Raw genomic sequence first — 17,635 nt, forward strand, 5'->3', positions numbered from 1 at the left:
TAGACTGCATGTCAGTGTGCAATAGTCACAAATTAAAATTTTTGGTTACAATACGTCTGCATATGAAAGAAAAAAAAACATCCACAGGCAGTTCATGGTAGTAACACTAACATACACATAAAAATGGTAGTGTGTCCTCGCACAAAGACGTATACGACTGATGGACGATGTACAGGGTGCGCTAAGCGTCACGGAACTGTTTGTCTTTTCTCAGATTACTCATAGTATTTGGTTTCAAAACAAATCATATCCAGCTGTGAATGATACATGCAGACCTCACAAGTTAATATGACTTAGGGACTGAGGAAAAGGGCTTTGGTGTAGACCCCTGGACAAAGTGGAACCACCAGTTCCATTATGGTTCCGTGTGGTAGTGGGAAAAGGGTAAGAACCAATTGCGTTGAAGCCAAGTAACAAACTGGCGTTGTTTCCCACAAAACATCTGACTTTAAATGTTTAAATCTTCAGCTGTTTAATAAATTGTTCGACGACCTAAAGCGACATTTTTTTAATTATAGAGCCTTAGCAGAATAACGACAGTACTTTTGGTTTTCAGACAAATGAAAAGGTGTTACATTTTGAAATTTACGCGAATCTTTTGAGATGATCCCTAGTGTACAGTACGCCACAGCTGAATATTTCATGCTGTTACACCACGTGACTCTGACAGGCGAAAATCGCAATGCCATAAAAGTGAACAGCCGAAGTAAGGTTGCATTTTCTATCTGGATGCTGTCTTGCGTAAGAGATTTTGCACGCAGGAAATGTGAATGGAAGACTTGTGTACACAAGACCAGCGTTGTAGCTATAAAACTTCAGTGCACCCGAGTAATATACCAGCTGAGTGAACTTTGTAGTCTGCTGAACTGAACTGAACCGCAGAACTAAATCCCTGACCAAACCCTTAACACATTTGTGCAGGTAAATCTAAGTTCAACATAAAGATATTCTTGACGGTAGCACGCATTTACACCTACTTTCTATGGTTATTGCTTGCTACCATGTATAGTTAGGCTACGTACGACCTTAAGTACACGATATTGATACGCGATATTGAATGCGACGGGAACCGTCAAAACTTAAATCCCTCGCTGTTTGGATTGAATCAGGACATCAAGCAACGATATTGTGATTTAAAACGATAACTGTAAAGTGTTTATTCATTTTATTCGTGTATTTGCAGGTAATTCGAGAACAATGTCAAATCTAGAGGGATTTCATTTAAACACTCCTCTACTGGAGAGCACTGATATGTCAAAACGGGCCGGGACAACCGTCTATCTAAAAATGGAAAGTTCACAACCCTCCGGCTCATTCAAAATTCGCGGTATAGGACACTTGTGTCAATCGGTAAGTCTGCCAGTGGATTTGCTAAAGTTAAGATTCGGTGGTGGACAATGTGTATCGTGTACCCGAAATAAAACGTGTTTTCATGAACGCCCATAGATGCATTTGTTAAGACATTTTTGTTGAAACGCTAGGTATTCGCTGCTGTGTTTTTCAATGATATTCAACTGAAACAGAGTTAATAGGACATATTACGTTTTTTATTTGTATACCATGTAAATATGCACATTGATGACGTCACCCGTTATTTCTCCATGTCTTGCACCTCTAGCGTTAATTTGTAGAAATTACATGTAGCATAAACCACAGTTACGTATCGCATAAAGTGTAAGTGTAATTTTCTTTCACGTACTCCACTGCAGGTCGTAGCTTCTGGGTCAAAGGGAGTGGTTTGCTCTTCAGGTGAATTACATAATCAGTTGATTAGAGCTTATTTCAAGTTTTTTGGCAGGATAATGACATGGAGAGTTTGAATTCACACACAGTATGTTGAATACAGGTGGGAATGCTGGCATGGCCACAGCATACGCAGCGAGAAAACTCAATATCCCAGCGACCATCGTTGTGCCATCATCCACACCTCAACTGATATTGCAGAAATTGAGGGATTGGGGTGCTTCAGTCCACGTTTTTGGCAAGGTATTAACAGCCAGCACCACACAACAGTAACAGATATTTTCACTCTGGCTAATTAAGTATACTTAATTCCTTTGCCCACTGTACTTTATTTGTTTACCAATTTGTTTGTAGAAATATATGACAGCCTACATATAGAAACAGCATACAAAGTTATTTTTCCTTCACAAACACGTTTATTGTTCAAAACAGATAAAAGCCATCTGTCTTCAGGGTACTAATACATGTGTGTTTGTTCAGGTGTGGGATGATGCTAATACGGAGGCCTTGCGTCTGGTCCAGACTGAGGGTTTGGGCTATGTTCCTCCGTTTGATCATCCGCTGCTGTGGTGAGTTCAACGGCTACAGCCACATTTTTGAATGCATGTAACCTGCAGAAACACATATTACAGTGAGGAACATTTGCTGGTGTTTTACGGTTAAAAAGAAAAAAAAAAAGAAAAAAAGTTGCAAATGTCTATGCTCTGAAGAAAACAGTGACACAACAGAAAATCAAATCAAACACTCCAAACTAACACCTTTTGCATTTTTACTTGAAATTCTGAGCGGTCCACATATACCCGTGAACCGACGTTTTCATAGACAGGACAGACCTGCCACATCATTTATTTTCATTAATGTGCTGAGGGTAAGAAGAGAGATGTAGTTACACAGAGAATTTCTCTGTTCCCTAGGAAAGGTCACTCCAGTATTGTGTGGGAACTCAAGGCCTCTCTGCCCTCCCAGCCTGGTGCTATCGTGTTGTCGGTTGGGGGAGGAGGCCTGTTCTGTGGGGTTATGCAGGGCCTAGATGAGGTGGGCTGGGGCGATGTTCCAGTCATCTGTATGGAAACAGTGGGTGCAGACTGCCTCAACGCCGCTGTCAAAGCTGGGCAGCTAGTCACTCTACCAGATATTGTAAGGTAAGCACTGGTCGCAGGTCATTCCAATAATTCTGAGGGAAAAAAAATCACTTTTTGTTTTAGTGTGTCGACAGACTCTAACTTATAACGTTTTGATTGGCAGTGCAGCCAAATGTTTAGGAGCGAAAACAGCTTGCAGCCAGGCATTTGAATATAGTAAAAGGCCTAATGTCATCTCAGAAGTGGTGACAGATCTCCAGGCACTGGAAGCAGTAGAACATTTCTTGGGTAAGCCACTTAGTTCAGCTGATCCCAGTTATCACACAGAGAATGTGGCTAAGATGCAAGATTGCTCAATTATTTTAAGATTTTCAAAATCCTCTCAGAACAGGTACCATAAACAGTGTGTGTGTATGTGTGCGTGCACGCATGTGTCTGTGCCTGTGTACGTGCACGCGCATGTGTCTGTTTCGTGTGTGCACACCTGTGTGTGTGTGTGTGCCTGTGTGTCTATGTGTCTGTGTGCGTTCAGACGATGAGCGGGTGCTGGTGGAGCTGGCGTGCGGCGCGGCGTTAGCCGCAGTGTACAGCGGACTGATCCAGAGGCTGCAGGAAGAGGGCCGTCTACCGAAACCGCTGGGCTCTCTGGTGATGATTGTGTGTGGAGGAAGTTCTGTCAGCATGGCTCAACTGCAGCACTTTCAGACAGCTTTACGCAGATGAACGTCAGAAAACGTCTCCCGCAGTCTGAACATAAAAATCCACAGTGACGATTTTTAATGGCTTTGACATACTAAAAGTGCGCAGATTTAGAGTTTTAATTAGCTTGGATCTTCAGTCCATTATGACAAATCTCTAGCAGAAGACCCATTATTTTTCTTCCTCTCTTGCCTCAGGCTTTTTAGAGATATAAGAATTGCAGATTGAAATAATGTATTACTTTAATTTGGAAGCTGAAGGTTCTTGGACCTCTTGCTAAGCCAAGTCAGATAACACTTTAGGTAGTGTTGTGGCAATGAGGAATAGCATTTAGGAATAAGGCCGAGTTACTTGCCTTTCAGGCCAGCAGATGGCGCCCATGCTTGCTTTTCAGCTCAAACCAATGGTTGTAGTCCATTGGTTTGCTCTGCAGATATTCTTATCATATAGATATTCTCTGCAGAGATGTGTGAAAAGTTCATGGGGTTCAGTGCCTATGCTTGCACATCACAGTTTGTTTATTATCATGTATTTAAGCATGTTAGCCTGACCTATTCACCAAGCTCATTTTAAAATGGAAATGTTCAGTGCTGTGGACAAAGCCAATTAAATGGTATGATTTTACTATGGGAAGTGTGCATGTTGCATGTGTTCTCATTTCCTTTGCTTTAGGACACCTCAGCTGATCTATGGTGAAGTCACAGAGGCCACACCCGTCGTAATGGTTCTTTAGAAAATGCTGAAATATTATTGTGAAAATCCAAAACCGTATTGTCACATAGAGGATCGTACTGTAGGAATCCACCTGATATTGAAATTCAGTCAAGTCACAGTCAAGAACTACCTTTTCACCAATGTATTGTACTGCACATTCCTTGGATCATCAACCTCTATTTCAATGTAAAGAGATTATCGAAAGACACTTTTGACAAATGTCCCCTAAGGAGAGGGGTAAACAGAAGTAACAGCCAGTTATGGTGTTGATGGTTGGTCTACCTGTGTCATCACCATGGATGTATTTCTGTACAATCCTTTTCCCTATCGATTAGTTTCATGCCAGACTTGCCTGACCACAAGAAAAGATAATTAGATATAACTGATGTGAAATATTCACTTTCATCCTGAGAGATTCCCAGGAATTATTTGCAATATATAGTTTGTATGGAAGTTTATTTATTTAAAAGCTGCTGAGTTGTTTTTCCTCAGGAACCTTTTGCTAGAGCATAAAAACTGACCACTCTGTAGGGAGAATGAGCATGGAATAAAGGGTCATTTAATTAGACTGTGTTTCCATAAACTACTTTGCAGTGACCGTACATATTTCTCTCCACGGTCTGCATTCTTAAAGGTTAAGCACAGATCAAAGACTTAAGATTGATTTTCCAGCCTTGAAAAGACCCCATAAGCTTCTCACCTGCTGCTAACATCAATGGTCAGTTCTCTAAAAATCACAGATATGACTAAACCCAAAACACTCTTAACACATAAGGGTCGATTTTCATTAAGACAGAATATCACAGTTTAGTACATTTGAGGCACATGATACTTTATGTGCTTTTGTACTGAAATATAGAGGTGTTTCAACATCCAGTTTGAAAAATGTCACAGTGCCATGTGTTTGAGTCTGTTCAGAGGTTGTACTAAATGCTGACTGGTTTTGGACTGGGTCTTTTTAATCTGTGTGGTCTAATGAAAGGGGACAAGTAATGGAAGTCGTGCTGTCACCCATGCAAATTAATCTCAGCTTTTTAAACACAATTTGACACGTTTTCAATCATCTGAAACAGGTAGGAACTTGATGGCTTACCCTTTCAATTTCAAATCTCTGTAAATTTCCAACTGCTCCAAAAAAAAGGTCTATCATTGCTCATGACCTTTGATGTTTGGATTTATATATGTGGACAAGAGTTGACAGTTTCCCTTTTGTTTAAAATTTCAGAGCCTGAGGAAATCTAAACATTTACAGGTTAACATTCAACTTGATCAGCCACTTTTTAAAAGACACATTATAACTGTCTGCTTTCATATAGTTACAGTATACACACAACTCACAGGCAAAGGAAACTTAGTAGATGGCAAAGTCTTAGATTCATGGTCTCTAGACTTGTACAGTAAACACTGAGAGCTGTCAGAGGAACACAAAGACCCCAGGTGAACTATTCCTTCTCACAAATGTTTGGTTTCTCACCAACGGCAACAGGCAAGTTTCTCTGCTATAATCAAACAAAAAGCACATTTGTTGAGCATGAAGTGTACATTTCTGTTCAAAATCAGTAATTATGGTTTTAACGTGAGGGATGGGGAAACATTAAATAGATGTAATCCTTTTGGAACTCCGTTTGAACTCCTTAGTGTTTTACATGCAACAAAGACGGGTCTGTTTTTCTTTTTTCCTTTTTTTTTTTGGAGAGGGGAGCTTATCGAGAGCCCAGCGTTATAGCACATATCTCCATTAGTACCTGAACAGGCTAACAATACGCAGACCCTGGCTGTTTAAATATTTACGCACCACTAATACTCCCAGGCCAACCTTTAGAAGTGCTGCCCTCTCTGTACATTAAACAGGCTATCCGTTCCGACATCACGGCTTTGGCCCGGTTCACTGGCTTGCTGCAGAGGTGAAAGGAACTGTGGTTGGCTCCTAAACAGACATTCATTGGCTGCCAAGAGACAGGGTTGAGTTGAAAGTCAAGCTATGGCCCCGGCCGCTCTACTGATATGAACAAAAAGATCCGACCATAATGGCTAAACAGAAATATCAGGATTATTGTCATTTTAATAACATCAACATAGTTTTTCGGAGATTATTGTGAGGTCACTTGAGGGCGGAGATTCCGGACACAGGTGACAATTCTCAGTCATGATGGATTCTACTGGTATGACCAATACCGGGTTTTTGTAAAAGTGCACTGTGGAAAACGCGCGGTGAGTTTCAGCCCTTTTTTAAAGGCGGCCTTCGCCAGCGTAGCTCTCTCGCTCAGTCTGCATCACCAGCTGCTGTCGTGTCTTTAATTCCACCAGACACCCCCTATGTACAATTATTCCCATAATCCCCAGTAATTCTGTCTGTGGCCTGTTTTGGCCGAATAAATCCCACAAACCCCTCCCCCTTGGCAGTTTTTTTTAAGGCAGATGACTTAAACATTCAGTTTGTTGTATCACACGTTATGCTGAAACATTAGACAATATGGCCACAGTGACTGTCGGCAGTCTTGACGGTTGCTCTCGGCAAAGAATTTCACTTGACCACAGTCCACTTTCGGAGGGCTTTTAATCCCATGGTTTTCACAGTTGTTCTTGTGAACATGGAAGAAGTCTTTCTTCTGTGTCTGTTGAAGCCATCGGCGGAAGCACATGGGAGTTTATATTAGAAACACAAGCCTGTCTCCCAATTAATGATTTCCTTAACAGTCTGGAAAAACATGCACTTCTTCCACTGCATTCCTTCACCTAATTGTACAGAACATTCTTTCCTTATGGTGATTACAATAGCCATTTGGGTGATTAAGGTTTTTTTAAATGGCAGAGAGAAAGATACCCATCCAAAAATAAACTTAGTTCATTTATCTCTTGATTACGCTGCTCTGCTGCTTTGGGACGGTGAAATGTATGGAGATAAGAGAGGTGTCCAAAATAAGTATTGTATTTATTTAGCAAATTAAATCATAATTCAGTTTTAGCAGTCTGCTCATATAAATTTTAGATGGTGTCCAAAGACAGATGAATACCTGGTTCCAACTTCATTTATTTACTTAGTAAATCTGGTAATACATTGTAATTATATAAAGGTAAAAAGAAAACAGTCATATTTTACTCGTTCATCAGCCGACATGTGAACCAGGTAATTATTACACATTATAAAGGAATGCATATATATGTATGTAAATGACAAATATATGTACGTATTAAGTGACAGTGAGCTATTGTGTAATTAGTAATCTGACCTACTACACAGTCACATTGCTCCTGACTGTATTTGCTCGCTCGCTCTCTCTCTCTCTCTCTCTCTCTCTCTCTCTCTCTCTCTTTCTCTCTCTCCCTCTCCTCCGCCTCCTCCTCCTCCCTCTCTAATTAGGGGAAAAATAGGCTTTTGCACCAAAGTGTGAATACACAGAGGTTTTTGTGAAGAATTTCCCAGTGCCTAGGGGAATTCTTCTCGGTTCACAAAATTACTCCCCAAATAACATAAACTTGATTATTTAGCTGCTTATCCAAGAACAATACTTTAAGTTTACTCAAATCACGTCCCGAGAATGACTGTTTAACGCTAATTTCACCTGAAATTTTGCTGCATTGCTGTAGGCTACAAACCTGAAACTAGAGCAGGCTATACGACCATGCAAAGATTTTAAAACTTACCTACATGGCTTGACCGAAAGCATTTCAGTAAGCTGCATGACTGAAAAACGTCATGCGGTCATGTTTATCTGTACTTGTGTAAGTAAAAGTTTTGTTTGTTCTTACCCACAGTCATTCAGTATGCACACTGGAGATAATGTCATTGGTGTAGGATTACTATCTTATGTGCGATCAGAAATGATAAAATTCCAAAACTGAGACTGTATGCTTTTTGAGATCTTTATTTATTTATCTATTTATTATCAAAGATTAATCTGTTTTCTCTCGCTTTCACTGCTCAAAGTAAAATTGCCACCTGTGATGAAAACTGGTCCTAGGATAGTTCTTAGGGGACATATATTTACATTGCCTCGAAGGCTTTCAATGTTCTAAGTACGTTTGGACGGCACAAAGAAGAGTTATAGGATCCATAACTTTGATGCTGCTTTTGTTAATCCCTGACAGCATCCCTCCTAGTTGATGAATCATTTAGTACTTTTAGTACGCAGCGAGATATGTCCTCCTAGGTCTCAAACAAAGGTCTACTTTACTGAACCAAATCAACATTAAAAACAAAGATAATTACAATTTACAATTTGGTATTTGGCAGACGCTTTTAGCCAAAGCGACTTACAATCAGTGCATCAGTCGGAGTCCTAGTACCTCATAAGCAAAGATCACAATAAGACTGAGCGTCAATTTACTCCTTCGTTTTGCGCCCCTGGAATACTTTGTCAAACAAAGATACAAGACAAGGTTTTTTTTTAATGTGAGGAAAGGGAGGTTAGGCAGTGGGGGACAGGTGGGTTCTGAAGAGGTGGGTTTTCAGTTTCCTGCGGAAGATGGTAAGAGATTCCGCAGTCCTAACTGCATGATAATAAAAACATCCTGAGCTCTGCGATTATTAAATGCCGAAGAACTACATTTCCCATGAAAACATGGACTCTTATGGCTTGTCCATGCGCACTGATGCACAGCCAAAGGGGGGATGATGTCACCTGCAACTGTCGAAACGTACAGTATTGTTTTAAAGGGAAATTCAGCCTCGGAACAGCTCAAAGAGCCTGCGAGGATGATGGGTCTGTTTACGAGGTAAGTTTCTGCTCTGATCAGTGGACAAGTGAAAATGTGACTGTCGGAACAAGATATTTTCATGAGAAGCTTCGGAAAAATTGTGCCGTCTTCTGGATATTTTTCCTGTTTTAGTTTAAATTCAGCATCGATTCAGATTGAAAGGGTGGGACAATGAAAAACATTCAAATTCATTAATAAGCTAGCGACATCTTTTATCTTAATTTGTGATAGGGTGTATGCATGGAGTTTTAATTCTGTTCTATTGGGCTCATCACTTGTACTCTGATGTTTGAGAAACGAGAGGACATTTTCGCTGTCTTTCATAGTTGCTGTTAAAGCATTTTATATGTATCGACACATGTCATTTAATAGCAACGACAAATCTTGCAGTTCAAAGTTTCTCTGCAAGAACGTTTTCGCGTCTTCTCGCTTGTTCTCATTTTTACTTTACCTGGTAGAGCTGGACGTAATATTGCTGGTATTGCATCCTGTAACAGAGATTTATGTCGGTGGGTTACAGCGCCCGTGGAAGTAATATACATGAAAGCAAAGCTTCGATGCCGCCGTTCCACTCTGAGGTCGTTTCATTTTGGCTACTGTAGCTTACAATGAAACGCGGCTGTCTCTTTATTCATATTAGCATTGCGCATGAGCGATGGATACTGCACCGTGGAATTCAGAATCAAGAGTTCATACGGCACTATAGCAGATAGTTCTGTTTCTATAAAATGATTTTCTTTGACATACTTTCCATATTGGTTTGTCCCATGGTGTCGTATGCTTGGGATCACTGGCGTGTGTGTATATTTTATCATGTTGGTATGGTCACTGATGCCATATGATTTTGACACTGTTTTGACCTGCTTCTCTGAGGATAAGAGATCATTATCACTTAACACCCATGGGAACTACAAACGATTTAATCCTATTAAGGTGCCATTAAAATAGGGCCAGGGTGGACCGTAACTCTTAGGATAAAGCACACCTTGTACATTCTCCATATATAGACAGATCTATGGAGAGTAGAAAGGCGATCATTCTCGTCTCCGGTGAGTCATCTCCACTCCACATTTCCTTCACAGTATCATAAACATGAGGCAATAATCAAATGAACACGTTGTAATGACAGTACCCTTATGAAGCAATTATCGGCTTGGGGTGACGACATGGTTAATAAAGCGACGAGCCTCTGATCCGATCTACTTCACTGTCATGTGTTCGCGTTCCCAGCGAGACTTACGACGTATGCCAGCACATGCACAGGATTTCACACCGCGAATCGTTAAGCCACTGGTGTTTTAGTCCACGAGCTTGGCACTGCTCTCCTTCACGTCTGGGTCGGTGACACCTCCAGTAACATATCTGGCAGTGGTCCATGTCCCCCATGACATGGCCTAGAATCTCTGGCTCTGACTTCTCCTCCGCTCGCTGTCTGTTCCAGTGCAGCAAGGTTACAGGGCCTCTTTCGTCTTCTGGCATTTCTTTATCTCCCCGTGTAGCGCCTGAAAGAGAAAAAGCAAAGTTTCTCCTTGGGAAGTGCTTGTTACGCACAGCAACGGAGAATGTTGTTTTGCCCAATTAGGCGAGGTCTTGTAGAGGTGTTGATACAAGGTGTGGGAGAAACACTGGTTAAAGAAGATGAGGTCAGAAAGTGGAATCTGCAATATCTCAATACGAGGGAATGTCTGTGCAGTGCCAAGAAGTGATACCAGAACTTCTTTCTTTCTTTTTTTTGTTTTTTTGTTCAAGTCTAACCGATACTGAACAGCTCTGTTCTCATGTCCCACGGTTTCTAGGACTTTGCACTGTGATGTAGACTCTGCGGAGCGTTGTGCGTGACTGTATGAAAATGGAGAGAGCCAAGAAAGAATGTAACGGCCGACTGGTTTACAATTCTTTGTCTGATGTGACTCGCGAATGAGAAAGGTCGATGGAGGAGGAAACTGGAGGCTTCATCTCAGATCAGAATACTTGCACATCGTTAACTGAAAGGCCTGGTTGTGTGTGTTTTTTTTTTTTTTTCAGTGACTAGTTTAAAGACTGCTCCGAAACGTCTCTCCCCAGTAAGACCCCTCCTGTGATGTCCTGTGATAACTAGAAGACTTCTGCAGAGGGATAGCATAGGATGTATCCCTATCAGAGATCTGAGTGTCAATCAGTTTTCTCTTTGGTTTCGATAGCGTACTTGTGCTCTTTGCTAATGATGACGCCTGTCCCTTTGGAACCATAATGTCAGTCTTTTTTTTTTTTTTTTTAAACAAATTAGGCCCAACTTTGCTTTGTCAGCTCAGGTTCACATGAGTAAAGATGGCTAGTCTGTGTGAAAGCTAGTGATTGTTTTTCTTTCATTACACCCCTTCTACTTCCTCCTAAGGTTTATGAAGGACAAACTGTTATGTGTGTGTTGTGTTAGCCTGTAAAAGAGAGAGAGAGAGAGAGAGAGAGAGTGACTGTGTGTGTGTGTGTGTGTGTGTGTGTGTGTTTGGTATGAATATTTGCATGCAGTGTTCCCAGTCTCCATCATGCCAGGCTAGAGACCCACCCATGCCAACGCCCCAGTGTACGAGCACCAGAGAGACAGGCTTCGGCTGTTTTTTCGCTTGGTGTGGGGTTTACGTGCGCGGAATGGAAGAGGTTGTCCCGGAGGCCTAGCCCAACACGGCCCGGTATAGCTTAACAATAGGCCAGTGTAGCTGTTTGAATTTGCCATTCTCCCCTGGTGTGCCTCAGTGGGGCCGGACAATGGTCTGATTTGGTGTTATTCACGCTCAGCTCCTGCTTGTCACCTCATTGCTCCGACAAAACCAAGCAACCGCTCGACTGCCCAAGACCCAGAGCCCCCTGAACCCTCTCTCCCTCAGACCACGTAAACACCTCAGGGATTACTCGACAGCATTCTACCCCGTCATTTCTGTTCACACTCACAGCAATAGCCTTTTCCGTCTTTTTTTCTTTCTTTTTTTTTGCTCGCCTCCTCTCTTAAGTCACGTCGCCCGCATTTGAAATCAAAACAATAATGGCGAGAGTGTTGTTGTTATCGTCGGCGATTTGGTTCATAAGCTTGTTTTCGGAGTTATTTTACTTCACATATTATTACTTTCAATCAAATGTAATTATCCTCTCACTTTCCAAACGCTCCTTTGTTGTGGTAATGCCTCCTGCTAATGGAATGAACGGAGACCCAGAAACTGTGCTGTTTTCTCCCCTCTCAGTGAGAGTGACGTGCCTTATTGTGACACGCTTGTTGGGAGGTAAGAAACCAAGTTGCATTCCTATAAAGAACAATAGTTTCAAAAACTTATGTCACTAACATTCTTACCAGCCTGTTCTTCTACTGCCTTGTCATGTTACAGTGTCGCTTGACTGTTTGACTATTTCCCTTTAATAGTAACTTGTTTTGGTGCTGAGTAATGTGTATTGACGTGACATTCAGCTGTGCAAATAAGCTTTTGATCCTGTCGGTTGGTAGAAATGTTCCAGAGTAGATAAACAAACAAAAAAAAAAAACCTGAGCCCATTACTAGATTTCCTGGCCGCTGTGGCATGGCTGCTTCTGTGAAGGATACATAATGGACGGTCACTGTGGATTAGAGTCTGTCAGGGTGACGGAATATCATGCAGTCAATGATTAATGGAGAACCAGCTATGGACGCTGTTTCCTGGGTTAGTCAAGATAAATCTTCTCTAGTGCTTTATTTCTTTGTGTGATATCATGGAATAACACACATACACACATAAGCATACGGACACGTATACATACGTACACTACACACACACACACACACACACGCACACACACACACACACACACACACACACACACACACAATTATGCATAAACTCACTGATATACATAACAGCTGAATTTGTATCCTATCAAAGCGGTAAGTCTGACATCTTAAACAGGGTTTGGAATTCACTGACCATTTGGGGGTCTGAACTTCACCTGTGTAAGGCTCTTTCATGTTATGGTTCGGCTATGCTGATTGGTCAGGCTGTCACACTGACACAGGATTTTTCACGGGGGCTAAACGTGGAACAGCTGTGTGGCTCGATCTTTGCTGTGCTCTACACGGTGAGCTTCCAAAGAACAGACACTAGCTGAGGTTTGACTTCCTTAGACACACAAGATGGGGTCTTTAGTTCCTGATGAAACTTTGGGTTTGAATCTCCGAACGTTGTAATTGTTTCAGCAGATGGGAGAAGCTTTTTTTTGATAGCCATTGTTTGCCTTTGAGTCAAGGTCAGGAGCTGACGTGGTTATCCGGCCAGGAGAGCTAAAGCGTTTAAGAGCAACAGCAATTTCTCATCACCTTGAACTCTGTGACTTTGAGAAGGACCAAGGTAACCTGAATCTGCAGCTGACATTTACTACTGCGCAAGATGAAAATTTAGGATTAAGCGTTATTTTTTCTCTTCATCTGTTGAAGTTCAAGATTTTTCCAAGTCACGGAATGACTTTCTCAAGTCGTGTGTTTGTAGAACATCGCCATAAAATTCATTTTTATTATTCACCCATATCATTACCATTCGCACCCTCTGTAATTTAAAAAAGTTGTACTTCCGATAAGAAGCCTTTATTACAATGTGCAAATGTGAAATGCTGTATAGGGACACAGAGAGGCTGAAATGAACAGGTCTGTAAACAGGGCCATAAACAGCAGGAAGCAATAATATTTCAACATTTTCAACCAGTAGTCCATAGATGGACCAAACAAACCAGGTGTTTTGGTGATACAGCGATACAAAGTCCCATGTTAAAATATTATGATGATGTATTTTGAAACTTGTAATTATCAGGCGTCGAAGGCAGGGCTTCACACGCCTCTTCCCATAGTTCCATCAACACGCTTTTGGTCCCTGACGATGTGGAACTACGCTTCAGTGGATTAGCACGCTTTCAACAAGAGAAAGAAAAAGCAATCAGATCTGAACCGTCTTAATTGGCTTTGCGTCGAACCCCTTTTAACGAGCGCCGCCAGTCGTGACGTGCCGGGTCTGCGGTAGACAGGCTGTGTCGGGACGAATCGATACTGAGAGTGTTTTGGACGGCGGCTCTAACCGGTGAGAGTCAGTGAGTGTGATGTTGGTTTGGTCGCCTGCTCGAGTCCTAGCACTGCCTACATTAGTGATCTCCTCTTTTGCTAGTAAAAAACCCCCCCCCAAAACTCCACGCTATCCCGCTGAGGGTACAAAAGGCCACAGGCTTCTTATCAAGTGCCCCCCTCAGATCCCAAACAAAAGCCGTGCGGTTTGCTTTCCCCGTTTTCAAACCAATTTCATTTGTATAGAGGGATATTTTTTTTTCTTCGTGCGCTCTAATATGTATTTCCGTCTGTGTTTAATGAAGCAGATAATGGATTGGGTGGATGCCTGTGTCATGTCTCTAACTGCTTTGCTTAGTGTATCACCTCAAGGGAGTTTTGCCAGCTGTGTCAGAGATTTCTTAATGTCAGATTAAAAGAGGCAAAGGTCACAAGACTGTTCATAGTTCATAGGAATAAGATTTTGACTCTGTGGTGGTGCATGAATCATGGTAAGTCGTAAAAAAACCCCCCAAAAAAAACAAAACTGAGCTACGGGAATAATTATTGAAGCATTTTACACCTTTTGAAAGATTAATGTTTCCTGTCCAGACACGCCTAGAATGAAAAACAAGATTCCCCCTCGTAGGGCTGTTTACTAAACCAGAGCAGAGTCCATGTATGTCTCAGCTGCCAAACAGTCCCTGAAATCCAATGCAAATGAAACTGGTCTGCAATCGGAGAAAAAAAAAAAAAAGTGTGGATTTATTTGGTTTGCAAATGAGCAGTTGAGCAGGTAACATTTTAAACCGCCGTCGACTGCACACTGAGCTTCCTCTCAAGCACATCCCTTCACCCCCTCTCTGTCTCTTTTCTGGAAGATGCGTATACATGCATCCATGTGTGTCACTGTTCCTGCCTGTCTGTCTGTCTCTCTCTCACACACACACACACACACACACGTTTTTTTTTATATTCTATCTGGGACTTCCCATGGACTTTCGTTTTAACTGTAACTAAAGATAAATAACTTGACCCCGATTGTGTGAAAAAGAAAGTGTACACACACACGCCCACACATGCACATGCACACGCGCGCACACACACACACACACACACACACACACACACACACACATACACACACACACACACACACACACACACACACACACACACACAGACTAGTGGGGTTTCGTATTAAAATGTCATGGCAGTTATTCGATACACTTACACACATGTAAATGTTCCATATGTTTATATGTTGGATTTGGTCTACTGGTTTTGACTCTCTTTCCCCCCAGTTTAAGTCTGTATACGCAGTCTGGCCACCGAGGCTCAGTCTGGTCGAACTCATCGGTGGTCGGTCATGTGACCAGACAAGCTTTGCCCTGTGTGGTCTGCAATCGGCATTAACATTGAACCTTTTGGGCCTCGCTGAGACAGATGGACCGCAAACACATCCATAACTGTCACCTGCGTGTGTGCTTCCTGTGGAAAGAGATTAGCTTTTTATCAAGACACAAATACATATAACAGTCGTGTGACATCTGGTTTGGTGGTTTCAATTTTTTTTTTTTTGGGGGGGGGGGGGGGGGGGGGAATAAAAGTCTGCTGTTTTTTGGGAAAGGGACTTTTTGATTTCTATTTCGAGGGCACAAGATAGCCCTTTTTTTCATTCAAGGCGTCCATAGAAGAGGCTTTATTGGTTGTCATGTGTAGAAGTATTGATGCTTTACACTCTGTTTGTAAAAATGATATGAGTGGTGCATGCTGGCTCAATGAATCAGAGTCTTTGTGTAGTGGGACTTTTCAGCTTGTCTTGTGTCTAATTTAGGGTTTCACTAAATTACTCTTTAACTTTTTAGTGAAAAAGAGAAAACAGGCTACTGGATTGTTGCTGGGATAAGAGTTGAGTAAAGGTCAGTAGCAGCAAAAAAAAAGAAAAAAAAAGGCTGCTTGTGTAAATAAAAAGTGGGAAGAGTATTAAAACGCACAGTACGTTTTTGATTTAAAAAAAAAAAGAGAGAGAAAAGAAAAGAAGCAAAAAAAAAAAGAAAAACCAAACAAAAAAAAACCCTTCTAACAGTATGTGCTAGGTTTCTTTAGCTGGGGCGCCCACGCAGCGTGTCACACACCCTTCTCCGGAACAAAGCAACTCCCTCCACACACACATATTAATCTCTAGTTGACATCACTGGGGTGTGTTGTGCTCCCTCGAGCACATATTGCCCGACGTCTTAAATTTGACTAATTGCCTAAGCTCTCTGTGACAGAGTCTGTGAGATGAGGGGGGATGGATTGAATAACTCTTAAGTGTGCTTACAGAGAGCAAAATGACAGGCGAATCTTAGCACGGCTGGACCCTCCACAACAACAACAACAACAACAACAACAACAACACATTAATCTCTGTTGTCTTCTCGGCTGAAATGTGTCCGTACAACACATCCTCCAAACCTCCAGGGTTTTTCAAAAGTACATTCTGATAATGTACACCTCCCTTGAGTAGGCAAAGTGGTTAAAAACAGCACACCATTACTTCTAGATGTATGTCCTGCTGTATTGTGGGTTTTTTTCCATATAAATATACTATCTAAACTTTAAGTTTTAAATTTCTAAATATCCTGTTTTCTCATTAGGTTTATCTGCATTTTTTATCACTTTTAACGAAAAGTAACATATAAAACAGCTTCCTCACCCCTTCTCATTGCCTGAAATTAGTCTTCAAATATGTTGGCATATGATTAGAGGTTGATTTGGGAATGCTGCTATTGGAGGAAAGAATGTTCTGCAGTGGAGAGAAGTATGACATCTGTGAGTTATGTGAAAATATCCTATTGCTTTTGAATATGTAGGAATGGCTCTCTTTTAGAGGTATGTCATTAGTGAATTACAGAGATGGAAGATCGGGAAATCTTGGGTTTAGGAGAATTATTTTCACTTGCCATCAGGCCCGTGGTTGTCTTAGTCACGTTAACTGGAATACTAAAACTGTTTGTGGTTTTTTTTTTTTTTTTTCCTCATCTTCATAAGAAATTAATGATGGATTATAATTGTAATCGCCAATTCCCGTAAGGCCAGGAGAGTCAATACTTGAATAAATTTATGACCGCATCGCGACAGCAGCTGTGTTCCGAAAATTGTGTTGCCTTTTAACGTGCTGCCAGGGGCCAAAGCGCCAAGGATCCGCGCCTTTGAAAAAGGGAGGTCAGCTGACACGGTCACGGTCAGGCGGACGAAACGGAACGCCGACGTGACCTTCTGTGGCCTCTCAGATGGTTCGGCTCCGTCCGCGTTACGGGTAGGCCTGGGTGGCGCGGAGGAACTCTGCCGTTTTTTGACCGGCAGTGGAAGATTCCTCTCTTCAGACACAGGAATGGAAACTTGATCTCATCTTGGAGAGCAAGGCTCTCATCACCCTCTCCACGTGGTATGGGACGGTATTCTGGGAAAATGATGGGCTGTGAAGCCCATGATGGAGTGCATTGGACATGCCACCGATCGCGGCGGTCGCGCGGGATGAGGCGGAGAGCTTGTCTCAGAGCAGCGGTTGGTCGTCCCACTTGTGAACGCTTGTGAAGAGATTAATTATGGGAATTAGAGAGAGATGGATTTAGTGTTGCTGGGAGGGCTCGCTGAGGGGACATTTTACACTCCTCTGCTGTTAAACAT

The 17,635-nt window shown here is 41.9% G+C and overlaps 2 protein-coding genes across 4 annotated transcripts in view; both read left to right on the plus strand.

The window, feature by feature from the left end:
* Positions 1–859: 859 nt before the first annotated feature.
* sdsl (serine dehydratase-like) lies at positions 860–4,055 on the plus strand. Its single transcript, XM_030769810.1, has 8 exons — positions 860–921; positions 1,184–1,350; positions 1,710–1,749; positions 1,847–1,986; positions 2,224–2,312; positions 2,658–2,885; positions 2,989–3,113; positions 3,358–4,055. Exons 2-8 carry the CDS (start codon positions 1,198–1,200, stop codon positions 3,546–3,548), a joined length of 966 nt encoding a protein of 321 aa, XP_030625670.1. The 5' UTR covers positions 860–921; positions 1,184–1,197; the 3' UTR covers positions 3,549–4,055.
* Positions 4,056–8,906: 4,851 nt separating this feature from the next.
* Positions 8,907–17,635, plus strand: part of daam1a (dishevelled associated activator of morphogenesis 1a) — a 43,895-nt gene continuing 35,166 nt past the window's right edge. For all 3 annotated transcript variants that reach the window (XM_030767814.1, XM_030767806.1, XM_030767822.1), the window contains exon 1: positions 8,907–8,954. The gene's annotated coding sequence lies outside the window, so the exon portion shown is untranslated. The remainder of the gene's footprint in view (positions 8,955–17,635) is intronic.

The sequence above is a fragment of the Chanos chanos genome, chromosome 1, assembly GCF_902362185.1.
Source record: "Chanos chanos chromosome 1, fChaCha1.1, whole genome shotgun sequence".
In the NCBI taxonomy this organism is placed as follows: Eukaryota; Metazoa; Chordata; class Actinopteri; order Gonorynchiformes; family Chanidae; genus Chanos; species Chanos chanos.